Below are 14,070 nucleotides of genomic sequence, written 5' to 3'. Positions count from 1 at the left end.
CTTGATGCTCCCTATGCAAAACTTAATTAGTCCTATATATTTAATTAGAGTCCTATTTATTTGATTATTCCATGCCAATATATGTTATGTACCCGTGAGGAATGTGTGTCCAACTGACAGTGAAAATCATTTAAATGCTATACTTGAGATGATAAAGTCAATGACAAACTAAAAGATTGCAAGGCTATCTTTAGGAGGAGCTATGACAAAAACTAAAAGAATCCTGGCATAGCTATGACAACTTCTAAGAGTATTCCCTAGTATAAAGATTGTAAGACAAACCAGGGGTGATTGCTTTAGTCAATTATGAAGAATTTGTAAACGCAGTCAGAGGCATGAATACTATGTTTAGCATGTAAGATAAGGTTTTACCATGGTATTTTGGAGCCCTTTTTTGATCCATGTTAACGTGTTCTAGTGCAATTTTGGTCCACCATGAGACTATATATTAAGGACTTGAGAAAGAGACGTAATGAGGAGTTGTATAAGTACACAAATTGAAATAACCCAAACAGGTTATAACTTCTTCAAAAACCAAAATCTTCTCTAGTTCAGTTGTTCGACATTTTGTAAAACACTTTGCAAGCAAGCTCTAATACCAATGTAATATCCTCTTACAAAGAACTAATATGCAAGTGCAATTCTTTTGGTATTTTCAATGCAAATACATGGGAACTAGATATGAAATGCAAAACAATTGACACACAATAATGACTACAGTATTGCCAAAATTTGATTCTGAATTATCACAACAAAATCATATGCTTATGAAGTACAATGATAACTACTAATAGTTACAATAGGAATCTGATAATAGTGATGCCATGGAATGGAAATGAATCAAACATAGATACTGCAGCGCGGCATCGTGCCAAAATCTATTCTCCAATTTAAGCATAAATAGAACTCCTGAATTGAAGCTCTCCTGAATACCAAATTCAATAGATATTTCACCACCTCAAATGGTTGCAACATTGAAGAGTTGACATTCTCTAATGGCTGACTGAAATCGAAAACCTTAGTCTCTTCTCCCAACTTAATATCAAATGCAATTCACAATAATCGGATGATAAACAATGAAGCTCTCACCTCTATTTATACTTTTCCTTCACCCTTCTAGAAGGAAATAAATATTTAATAATTGCATTCTCTAGAAGTTTCTCCCTTTCCAATAATTAATGTGCTTTTAGGAAATTAAATTACTAAAAGATTCCCCCTTCCAATAATTAATGCACTCACTAGAAGCTTCTCTCTTGCAATACAATAATTAATTGTGCTTCTAGAAAATTAAATCACTAGAAGTTTCCCCCTTCCAATAATTAATGCACTCTCAATTAATTAAATTAATTAAATATAAAGTCACCTTTTTATTGTAATTTATTTAATGACTTTATAAGAAATTAATTTAATCAATTTCTCCTTATTTCTCCACTTAGCCTTCGGAGAATGTCAAGGCTAAGAACTCCACTGAGATGCTAAAAAGATGGGGACATTCCAGTCCGCCCTGAAATTGCTTGTCCTCAAGCAACTTCAAGTCAAAATGCTGCAAAATCTCCTCATTCTCCCATGTCGCATCCTCTACTAGCAGGTCCTTCCATTTCACCAAATACTCCCTTATAGTGTGCCACCTCAAGTTCCTTTCCCTGTAATCAATGATAGCCTCTAGCACCAATATCAATTTTCCCTCATCATCTAAGGGTAGGAGCACTATAGAAGGAACAATATGATGTCCTAGCGCCTTCTTGAGGCGTGACACATGAAAAAGCATTGTGCACCTTGCTCTCTGCTGGCAAATCTAACTCATAAGCCACCTCTCCCACTTTCCTAATAATCCTAAATGGACCATAGTATCGTGGCTTAAGTTTCTTAGCACCACTCTTTTTAAGAGTGGATTGACGATAAGGCTACAACATAAGATACACCATATCTCCAACCTCAAAAGTCCGCTCTATCCTCTTCTAGTCTGCATACTGCTTCTCCTGATTCTGTGCCTTAGTTATGTTATCCTTGAGAGTCTTAACAATGTCTTGACTCTCCTGTAACAAATCACCTACAATGGGCACTCTATTGTCACTCAAAAGCAAATCCATAAAATTGGGTGCCTCATACCCATATAGGGCCATAAAGGGTGACATCTGAATAGACATGTGATAAGTGGTATTGTAGCAATACTCACAGAGATAAATCCACTTTACCCATGCCTTCTGTTGCCCTGCTATATAATTTCTGAGATATCCCTCCACCCATTTATTCACTATATATGTCTAACCATCTGTTTGAGGATGGTAGCTAGTACTCGAAGTGAGTTCTGTCACACACAACCTAAATAGGTCCTGCCAAAAATAACTCATAAACCTGTTGTCTCTGTCACTCACAATGCTCTGAGATAAGCCATGTAGTCTGAATATCTCCTTGAAGAACAACTCTGCCACTTGTGTATGTAGCAGTAATCGGAAAGAAGTGTGCAAACTTCGTAAGGCGATCCACAACCACATATATGTAGTCCTTGCCTTGGGCTCTAGGCAGTCATGTGATGAAGTTCATAGATAAACACTCCCACTTCCTATCAGGAATCGGAAGGGGCTGAAGTAAACCGCCTGGATAGGAGTGTTCCTGCTTATTTTGCTGGCAGGTGGGACACTCCCTAATATACTGAAGTACTTATGCTTTGAGCCCTTTCTATATAAAGCGCTCTCTAATCTTTCGGTATGTCTTGTAGAAACCAGGATGTCCTATCATAGGTGAATCATGAAAAGATTTCAGAACCATCCTCCTCACTGTTGAGCCTGGAACCAAAAATATTCACCTTTTGTAAATGATGAGATCATTCACAAGGGTGTATCTGCTGTCCTAAATAGTTCCATCTATGAATCCGGCAGTCCATGCATCCTTTGCATACTCTGCAAGGATCAAGTGTCTCCAATCCTCTGATACATCTGTCAATAAGCTCAAATGGGGCCTACATGATAAAGCATCAGCAATTACATTCTGTGTCCCTTTAAAATATGTGATATCAAAGTCATAGGACTGTAACTTGCTCACCCACTTCCGCTGCCTATCATTGAGATCTCACTGCCCCAAAAAGTGTTTTAGGCTATTATGGTTGGTTTTGATACAAAATTTGCCACCTACCAAATATTGCCTTAATTTAGCCAAAGCATGCATAATGGCTAACATCTCCTTATCATATATGATGAAGCTCCGCTCTAGCCCTCTTAATTTTCTGCTCTCATAAGCAATATAATGCTTCTCCTACATAAGCACTGCTCCAATGCCCTCTCCAGAAGCATCACAGTGTAGCTCAAAAGGTTTGCCGAAATCTAGTAACGCTAACACTGGACTGGAAGTCATCAACTCCTTAAATTTCTCAAAACACTCCTGTGCCTCAAGAGTCCAGAAGAAAGCTCCCTTTCTCATCAAATTTGTCAAGGGTGCTGCATGCCTGGAATATCCATTCACAAACCTCCTGTAGAAACCACATAATCCAAGAAAGCCCCTCAACTATGTAAGGTTCACCGATGAAGGCCACTCCACAATGGCACGAATCTTTTCAGGATCCATGCATACGCCTTCTGCACTAATGATGTGACCCAAATACAACAACTCTGTCATACCCAAATCACATTTCGTCTCCTTTGCATAGGACTCTCTACTCAATATATCTAACACCGTGTCAAGGTGAACCAAGTGCTCCTCCCAAGATCTACTATACACCAAGATATCATCAAAGAAGAAAAGTACAAATTTCCTCAACTAAGGATGGAAAACCCTATTCATTGTTGCCTGAAAAGTAGCAGGTGCGTTAGTTAGCCCAAATGGCATAACTACAAACTCAAAATGGCCACAATGACATCTAAAGGCTCTATTCTCAATGTCCTGCTCTCTAACTTTGATTTGGTGATAACCTGATCTCAAATCTATTTTTGAGAAGAAGCAAGCTCCATGAAGCTCATCTATCAACTCATCGATCCTAGAAATGGGGTACCTATTTTTAATTGTCCTACTATTAAGCACCCTATAATCAATGCACATCCTTAATGTCCCATCTTCTTCACCAACACCACTGTAAAAGCGAAAGGAGACTTACTTGGTCTAATGTGACCCATAGCAAGTAACTCCTTTATGGTTTTTTCAATTTCATCCTTCAACCTCTTCAGATGCCTGTAAGGTGTAATCATGATGGGCTTAGCCCCCTCTTCTAACTCAATGATGTACTCAATACCCCTATCTGGTGGTCTACCTAGTGGAATGTCATTGAACACCTTAGAGTGTTTAACTCTAAGCTTCTAAATGTCAGGAGGATATTCAATCTTTTGCTGCCCCTCCTGTGATGGCATTCATATGCACTCTACTGCCCACTCCATCTGATCATGTCCAATCAATCTAGCCATCCTTTGGAAAGAGACCATTCTGAAATCACTATTCCTAATTGCCTTAAGAATCTGTGTCTTCCCATTTACTTTAAACCTCATCTCGATCTCCTTGAGATTGAGAGTGAACTCACCAATACCATATAACCAACTCATTCCAAGGACTATATTTGTATCTCCCATAGGCACAACATAGAAATCTGCCTTAAAGGCATAATTATTAACTTCCAATGGGAGTCTAGTGATCTTACGATCACAATTGAGGACATAGCCATCAGCGACCCTCACTCTAATTCCCCCAAACACCTCTGTTTGTATGTCACGCCTCTCCACCAACCTAGCATCAATGAAATTATGAGTAGCACCAATATCAACCAAAGTTATAACTCGTTATCCAGCAAGTACTCCTCTCATTCAAATGATCCTTCTTGCTTAATACTAGTGAGATGAGCTTCCCTAAGTTGCCCATCTCCATCCCCATCCTTGAACTCCATTTTAGACAAGTTTTCGGCCTTGTCTTCCTTTTTTTCACCATCTATTTCCTCTATATCAGATTGTTGGTCTGAATTATATGATTCAAATTCCTCATAGTATGCCCACATAACTCTATTAGCTTTGCCCTTTGGTCTAAGAGGACAATCATGGTTTGCATCATAGGGTCCCTTACAATAGAAACATAATTTTTCCTTTCTCAAATCATTTAATGTTTCCTTGTCAAAAGGTGCTGGAGTTTTGTCTTTAGAATCACTTTTGAAATCAGTCATCTCTGATTTTTTATAAAATGGTTTGTTATCCTTACTAAAAGATGCTCCAACCTCTCAGTGGTTCGGATAGGCCTTCAATGAAAAGAACTATCAATCTATGCTCTAAAATGTTTGGCACCATGACTGCTAACCACTGAAATTCCCCAATGAAATACTCCAAATTGCCTATTTGTTTCAGCTGTGCTAATTCCTAGAAATAAACCTCTGGATCTTTCTTGTCAAATCTTTCAACTAACCTATCCACAAAGTCCTGGTACTCTGTCACTTGATTATGTTGAAGTGTTACCATACCATAATACCACCAATCATGTGCTACTCCCTCCAAATGCAAAGTAGCGTATTTGATAGCTTCAATCTCTGTCATTGGCCTTAGTACCAAAAATGTGTCAAGCTTATGAATCCAAGCTTGAGCTGTCATTTTACCGCTCCCATCAAATGTAGGCATAGTAAGCTTGCCTATAGCCCTCTTCAACTCACTATTTTGACCCCTAGGTCTCCTATCCTATCAGAGTGACCAGTAATGTTCTCTTCTCTAATTTACAAAGCGTTCAAAAGTCATCCTCTCCCGAACCTGCGGTGCCAATAATTCTCAAATGTCTCATTCTCAACTTCATCTGCTAGTTCCTATACCGGTTCTTCTCTAACAAAGGTAGGATGTATGGGCCTGTCTGCTGTTCTGGAAAGAGTTCTATGAACTCTAGGTGATCCCACGGCACTCCTATTATCCTCTTGTTCCTAATTTCATCTATCCTGTGGATTCATGCGCTCAACCATGGTGGTGAGTGTCTACAAAGCCCGAGCCATCCGCTCCTGTCCTATAGCCATTTTTCTGTAAAATTCCCTTGTTTCCTGATCCTCATTCCTATTGTCTCTTGGTGGGCTACACTCTTGCCTGTCACCCATGGTGTTGGCTGCCTATAAAAAATCTTGTTCCCTGTAAAATAAAGCTTACCTGTGAGTGGAAAATCTGTGAGAGCCAACCCCAGGTGGCTGCATGTGATTGCTAAACCCTCAGGATGGCAAGATTTTAGCTCTGATGCCAATGTAATAAACCCAACAGGTTATAACTTCTTCAAACACCAAAATCTTCTCTGGTTTAATTGTTCGACATTTTGTCAAACACTTTGCAAGCAAGCTCTGATACCAATGTAATATCCTCTTACAAGGAACTAATATGCAAGTGCAATTCTTTTGGTATTTTCAATGCAAATACATGGGAACTAGATATGAAATGTAAAACAATTGACACACGATAATGACTACAGTAATGCCAAAATTTGATTCTGAATTATCACAGCAAAATCATATGCTTATGAAGCACAATGATAACTACTAATAGTTACAAGAAGAACCTGATAATAGTGATGCCCAAGAATAGAAATGAATCAAACATAGATACTGCAGTGCGGTATCGTGCATGCATTCTGTAGTAGCCAAAATCTATTCTCCAATTTAAGCACAAATAGAACTCTTGAATTGAAGCTCTCCTGAATACCCAATTCAATGGATATTTCACCACCTCAAATGGTTGCAACACTGAAGAGTTGACGTTCTCCAATGGCTGATTGAAATTGGAAACCTTAGTTTCTTCTCCCAACTTAATATCAAATGCAATTCACAATAATCGGATGATAAATAATGAAACTCTCACCTCTATTTATACTTTTCCTTCACCCTTCTAAAAGGAAATAAAATATTTAATAATTACATTCTCTAAAAGTTTCTCCCTTTCCAATAATTAATGTGCTTTTAGGAAATTAAATTATTAGAAGTTTCCCCCTTCCAATAATTAATGCACTAGCTAGAAGTTTCTCTCTTGCAATACAATAATTAATTGTGCTTCTAGAAAATTTAATTACTAGAGGTTTCCCCCTTCCAATAATTAATGCACTTTCAATTAATTAAATTAATTAGATATAAAGTCACATTTTTATTTTTATTTATTTAATGACTCAATAAGAAGTTAATTTAATCAATTTCTCCTTATTTCTCCACTTAGCCTTCGGAGAATGTCAAGGCTAAGAAGTCCACTAAGATGCTAAAAAGATGGGGACATTACAAAAATGCTGTCAGATTGACTGTAGGTTTGAAAGAACTGAATGTATTGTAATCTTTTATCAAGACAATGCAGACTCTTATAACTCTTTCCCTGTTTTTTATACCCAAAAGAATTTACTCCCTGAAAACATTGTGGTGTGAATTACCTATGTTGTTGACTTAAATCTCCTTAGTATCATACTAGTTATAAAATTCATACTTGCAACATATTTTCAATTTCCCATGTTGTAGCAGTTTACCCTCATTTCCTCACATTGGATAAATTCATAAGAGTGTCACCCAGATTTAGAATCCTTGATGCATTAATAAATTGTAATTAATAGAAAGTGCAAAATGCCATGATCAAAACACATATTCAAAACAAATGTGAACAGATCATGTGCTATTGTTGTTTCAATCAATCAAATAATTTATGAGCAAAAAAAAAGGATAAAAGACTTAATAGTGAAACCGGGAAATATTGAATAGCACATTCCAGGTGAAACACAAAAATACTTACCAATCTTATGAGTTCCCATGAAATATGATAACTGATTTTAATTATAACTTAAATTCTAATACATAATTCAATTTTGTTTTAAACAAAAATGATAGTGTCAGTCAGGATAAAATCAAGTATTAAATTTATGGATTCTCTTCAAAAGCTCAAAGATAAGAAAATCCAGCCCTAGTTTTGATTGCAACGTGTATAAAGAAAACAAAATATTGTCAAGTTCCAAACCAAGTGAACAATAGCAAGTTCAACAGACTTAACTTGGGAGACTTTCCATACCACTCAATTATAAAACTAACATAAATAATAAAATAAACCTTACAACTATTAAACTGTTACTCTCCCTTATTTAACATATAAGTTTCTTTTTCCAGTACTCGCAGGAGAGAGTAAAATGCTTAGGAGCATGGAGGACTAATGCTTAGAATGTTCAACGGTTTTCATTCACATTTTAATGTTGCTAGGTTCAAGTATTTTGATTTGGTATGTTATACTGAAACATCATTTCATCACTAGCATTTCAAGTTCTATATATGTAGTATACAGCACCCCCACCTGCACCACCTGTCACCTGCCGCCATCCCGAATTGAGGCCTTTGAACCCCCATCCTGATGTACCCCAGTGCCATTGTTACACTGGATTTAATCATACCCGTCACTTTGAGTAAGCTTTAACCCATATAATTAAGCAATTTCTGCAACAATTTTGGCCCCTTTTGTGGGCAACTCCAAATATGGGCCAACTCGTGAGTCTCAATACTGGTCAATACCGATAAAACAATCGTGAGTAATATAATTTATGAAGTTGTTCAACTACTAATCTCACTCATTTGAGCATCTAAATTTCTGTTTAGAACACTCACAAGACAGAAAAATACTGATAGCAATTACAGCATAGAGGACTCAATTTTTAGTGATTTTCATCAATACTGGATCACTTTGAATAGGCCTTGACCTGTATAATTCGACAATTTCTGCAAGAGTTTTTGCCCAGTATATGGGCAACTCTAAGTCTGGGCCAACTCGTGAGTCTCAATACCACGTGTCTGACAACATATTGAGTATGAAACAGATCAGGAAAACCCTTTTTCCAGGAAAGCGGAGCTGACAATGTCTGCTTTTACAATTTGCAGGTGTTAAATGTATTTCTGAATGGTAAACTCTTTCGCACTTGTCCATCATTGGAGAAGACCCAAAGCTGGTTGGTGGGACAGCAATTATCATGGATGTGATCACTTCAATTGCATGCACTAAGGGTATCCAGCCGTAAATATGATCTCATAGAGCTACTCCATTCACAATATCTGATTCTCGGCCCGGTCTCGCCGTGATTGAAAATGGGGCAACTTCCCACACCAAAATTAAAAGAAAGCAAATCACCAAACCAAAATAAAAAGGACAATTTACTATACCGATAAATAATAGCGGCCTGATACAGTTGCTGCAAATATATGTAAACATTTGCAGAGAGACAGAACTAGAAAATTGGCTCACCAGTGTGACAAAAATTCTAAACTATATGGGCTTTAACCAATATAATTAAGCAATTTCTGCAAAAAATTTGGCCCTTTTCGTTTCAACACTGGGTCAATACTGGGTCAATAACGACTGGACAATAATCAAACATCCGTCAGTAAAAAGATATATATAGTTATACAACTGCTACTCTCCCTCATTTGAACATCTAAATTTCTGTTTACAACACGCACAAGACAGAAAAAATGATAGGATTTGGAGCATAGAGTACTCAATTTTTTTGTGCTTTCCATCAATAATGGGTCACTTTGAATAGGCCCTGACCTGTAAAATTCAACAATTTCTGCAAGAGTTTTTGCCCTTTCTATCTGCAACTCTAAATACGGGCCGACCCATGAGTCTCAATACCCACGTGTCTGACAACATGTTGAGTTTGAAACAGATCAAGAAAACCCTTTTGCTAGGAAAGCGGAGCTGACAGTGTCTGTTTTCAAATTGTGCAGGTGCTAAATGTATTTCCGAATGGGGAACTCTTCCGCACTTGTCTATGATTGGAGAAATCCCAAAGCTGTTGTGAAAGCACTCATCCTAGATGTGATCTTTACAATAGCATGCCCTAAGGGTAGTCGAACGCGATAGGACCTCACAGAGCTACTCTGTTGAATTACTATATCTGATTCTCGGCTCCATGATCTCGCCGTGATTAGAAAGGAGGCAACTAACCAAAGCAAATTAAAAGGGAGCAAATCACCAAACCAAAATTAAAAGGGCAATTTACAATACCAAAATAACAGCGGCGTAATACGGTTGCTCCAAATATGTATGTAAACTTTGGCAGAGAGACAGAAATAGGAAATTGGCTCACCAGTGTGCGAAAAACTCTACAATTGCCCAGGAGGACGGAGCCATCAATAGAGTACTGTTAAAATCATTCATCTTCAATTCAACGGCAGCATCAACATCACCTTGGACAGGCTCGTCAATTTTCCGCGCCATCAAAGCTCGCCCAGCTCGTGATTGTCCCTGGTCCTGTGCCCGCACTGTTCCGAAGCTTAACAGAACCATAAGAAAGATAAAAATTTCAGGAAATCTGATTGGCCTTTCATACGACAACGGATCCATTGTCTCTTCTCGGCCAGTTTTCAACGGTGTTCGCTTGTACCATTCAATGTGTCAAACAAATTCAGTACAAATGTATTTGCACATTGAGAATCCTGAAACGGGGTTTATATTGGCAAACACATCGAAAGGCCTTCAGGAGTCTGCAAGATTTAGCCTACGTCAACTGAGATCTGTATATGTATTTCAGCAGATTGTTCGTTAAGTCAATTAATGATTAGTTACAGGTACGAAGTGTAATCGTATTTTATATCTTCTCATTTTGATAACTCCTCACATTTGCTGAGAATCGAGCTGCAGACATCCACTCTTGTTGGCCCGGCGATTCCTGAGGCTTTGTTGTTAAATTTATAGAATTTCACGCCGTTTTCCTTGTTTTCTTCTAGTTTCCTTGTAGATGTGTTTTCCCTCCTTATTAAGGGACCTTATGGAAGAGGTCTCTGCAGATTAGATTAGATTGGATTAGATTTTAACGTAATATACTTGACTTCAATTTGGTAAGTGATGTATGAAGTGGGAAATTGAATTACTAGAAACAATTGAATCTTGCTAGCCTAGTAGGTGTCTAAGTAGAAAATTTTGAACTATTTTTTTCCTGTAGTATAATAGGTAGATTGGTAGATCATTTAAAGATAATGTTTGTTCTAATATAGGTCTATAGAGAAGGGGTAGTTTCAAATCAATTATACATCCATTTATAAGATCTAAATATGATTAAAATAAGTGCATCTTCTTATGATTCAAACATGACTAAAACAAAACTTATAAATATGTGTGTGTGTGTGAGAAAGAGAGGGAGAGAGAGAGGAGATTAAACACAAGATTGAGAGGGGCTAAATCAAGCTTGAGAAAATCCTTAATCTTTTTCAGTCATGATCATACTAGCTAACCATCAATGAAAGATAAAGCAATAAAAACCAAATTCTTATATGGAAAACTCATAGTGAGGATCACACTTGCTATATGAATAACTCAATACAATGTGATTTTGCCCAAGGAAGGTCACTACTCTTTATTTGGATTTGCAAGCTAAGGTGCACAACTTTAGGACAAGATATAATGGATTTCTATTTTTGGGACAATCATCCTAGGGGCAAAATATAAAAGGACATGCAAACTAAAGCACACTAGTGAAGGTTGTATTATCCCTTTCTAACACTTATAACATGATGTTGTTGATAACCTATTTCTCCATGGTCTTGTAAGCTAACTAGGATATCTAAGGGACTTTAAAGCCATTTTATTTAGGCATTTTCAATCGAAGATCATTTAAGGTGTTTAGAGGCAATTTTGGGCATTTTACTATTTATAGTAAGTCATTAGGACATGGTCTAAACCTCCAGTGATCATGTCATATTGATGGTAAATGTTTAATACTAACAAAAGGATTTTAGTAGCATTGATAAAAAAAAAATTTATTATGCATTAATAAAGTTATTTTATATAAACATTTAACATAATTAATGTTGGACTGTAGTTGAAGTGAGAAATAATCAAATAAAAAGTTTCCTTTATTTTATAACATATTAGAGACATAAATTGTTAAAATAAAATTATGTTATTTATCCACTTTAGTATGATAAGTGAATGGGCTCTTATAAGAGCAATAAAATAAATTCAAAAACTCTCCTTTAGGCATGTTGTAAATATATGAAATATTGGAGAAATTCTTTTTCAAGTGACTTGCGAGGATGAAATCCCTCATGAATAACATTACCTTTTGTTGAGAGACATAATTACGAGGATTGGTAAGGGCTTTTTACAGGGTAACTCTATTTGAGATAATAATTGCTTTCAAATTTCAATGCTTAGTTGCTAGGATAGTTCGATGTGAGAATTTAGAGTGGTGTTATTAGTTATCTTGTTGTGAATGAACTTGTTGGGAACATTTTACATTATTTGGGGCGATCATTCATGTCACTCAAGTTAGATGCAGCCCAAAAGTGAGTTGTAGCAATTGAGGACAACATTGCAAGGGTCATGCAAGTCTAGGCCACCCAAAATAATGGTAATGGTATGTCAATCTACAAACCACTGAAATAGAATCATACATGTATTAGAGGGAATCAAATAGGGCCATGCTTGCAAGGAAATATTGTGTGTTGTGCAACCTTACCAAAGTTGCATTATGTTTGATATGAGTTTGTTGGAAATAGAGAATAGTGAGAGGTGAGGTGGATTAATATTTCCACCCTTTTAGCCCAATTATATATTTCAACACTTAAATATATGCATGTGCAAATAAATAGATTGAAAAGTAAAGTACACAACACCAAGAAACTCATAACACCATGATTTATTTTCGAGGAAACACTGGCCAAGAGAAAATCCCAGTGGGGATGGTATCCAAATTAATGCACTAATCTAAAAGTTCTCTATTAGAATAATTGACCATGGTAGGAGTCTATTGCATACTTTTAGTGCATCAATCCTTATGAGAGGACTAGACTTTTTTAAAGGTCTCGGTCCGATTAGGAGTTGTAATATAATGGAGCTCATTACTCATACAATGATATACAATTAATGCAATGAGTTATAGATACTATGCCAAAATTGATTGTACTGATATCTTCCATATTTGATCATTACTTTGTGTATCTCACATCCCTACATTTTCGAGTAACTGAATTGAAAAGGCAATTCAATTTATTAGGCCAAAATGTCTGATCTCTACCTCATACCTATGATATAAACATGTCTTCAAGTTTTCAAACCAAAACATATGTCAATTGATATATTAACTCTAGCGAACATAAGTACATTAAATATTGACTCCATTCTATCATAATATAAAATTATGGTCATTAATACCAATCCAATGAAGCTCACTGACTAAAACAATACCTATGTTAATAGTATTCTTGAGTTAAACTTAGGCAATTTTCTTATTCAACCAATATCAAAAGTTTACTTAGGTCCTCTGAACTTATCAATTGATAGTGTTTCCATAAATGATAATACCCATACCATCATATTTGGGTACTTTCAACAATCTCCCCCTTTGGCATTGATGACAACACTTAAAGGAAATTTGATGAAGTGTCAAAACTACCAAAACATCAAAATTGTTCAAAACTTAATCTTATCAAAACATGACCAAAATTTCTAATCTTTATACCTGATCATGTTGTACTCTCCCTTCATGCATATACTCCCCCTTTTCATTATATACATTTTTCTCTAATATAATTCCCCCTTTGACATCAATGGCAAAGGTGAGTCAACTATGCACAAGTCAAAAACTTCCTTCTCAAAAGCTCTAAACAAACCTTAAAATGTTTGCAAAATTCCTTGTTAAAGTAGAAAATTTTGTATCTCATGTTTTCTTCATGTTCTTTTCCACTTGAATGATGCCACAAATTGCATATATGGCAATCTCTACTTCATGTAAATCATTAGGTCTTAGTACCTTATAAGTCTTCTTGGAAGACTCAACAATTTTAACTATTTCTACATGAGCTACAATTTGGGTGTTAATAGACTTCACTGTAGTGAGAACCTGCTCGGTACTATGTCCCTTTCCTTTTGTATAACATTGATCGCATCAAAAACCTTGCTAATAATCTTGTCCATATCAACAACATTATGTCCTATCTTAGTAAACTCATCTACTAACTTTTCTAGCTTCTCTTCATCATCTTTGATGCATTTGGTAACATCATCAACATATTTAACATATTTTTTACATGAAATGTAGAAAAAATCCCTCATGTACACATCCTCTTATCTCCTTGATGCATTCATCAATTACTTGAACATCATTGACAATGTTTGCATATACCTTATGAAA

At 36.3% G+C, this 14,070-nt stretch overlaps 1 protein-coding gene across 1 annotated transcript in view; it reads right to left on the bottom strand.

Annotated features, from left to right (window-relative positions):
- LOC149571214 (sulfhydryl oxidase 1-like) overlaps positions 1-10,729 on the bottom strand; it is an 85,748-nt gene extending 75,019 nt beyond the window's left edge. The window contains exon 1 of the mRNA XM_089812797.1: positions 10,027-10,729. Within this exon, the coding sequence (XP_089668923.1) occupies positions 10,027-10,283 (257 nt within the window). The 5' untranslated portion in view covers positions 10,284-10,729. The remainder of the gene's footprint in view (positions 1-10,026) is intronic.
- Between the last annotated feature and the right edge of the window lie 3,341 nt (positions 10,730-14,070).

This window comes from Cupressus sempervirens, chromosome 2, assembly GCF_028749045.1.
Source record: "Cupressus sempervirens isolate cs-2001-9-10 chromosome 2, ASM2874904v1, whole genome shotgun sequence".
NCBI lineage: Eukaryota > Viridiplantae > Streptophyta > Pinopsida > Cupressales > Cupressaceae > Cupressus > Cupressus sempervirens.
The sequence above is the reverse complement of the archived record's forward strand: the minus strand, read 5'-3'. Positions and strand labels throughout refer to the sequence as shown.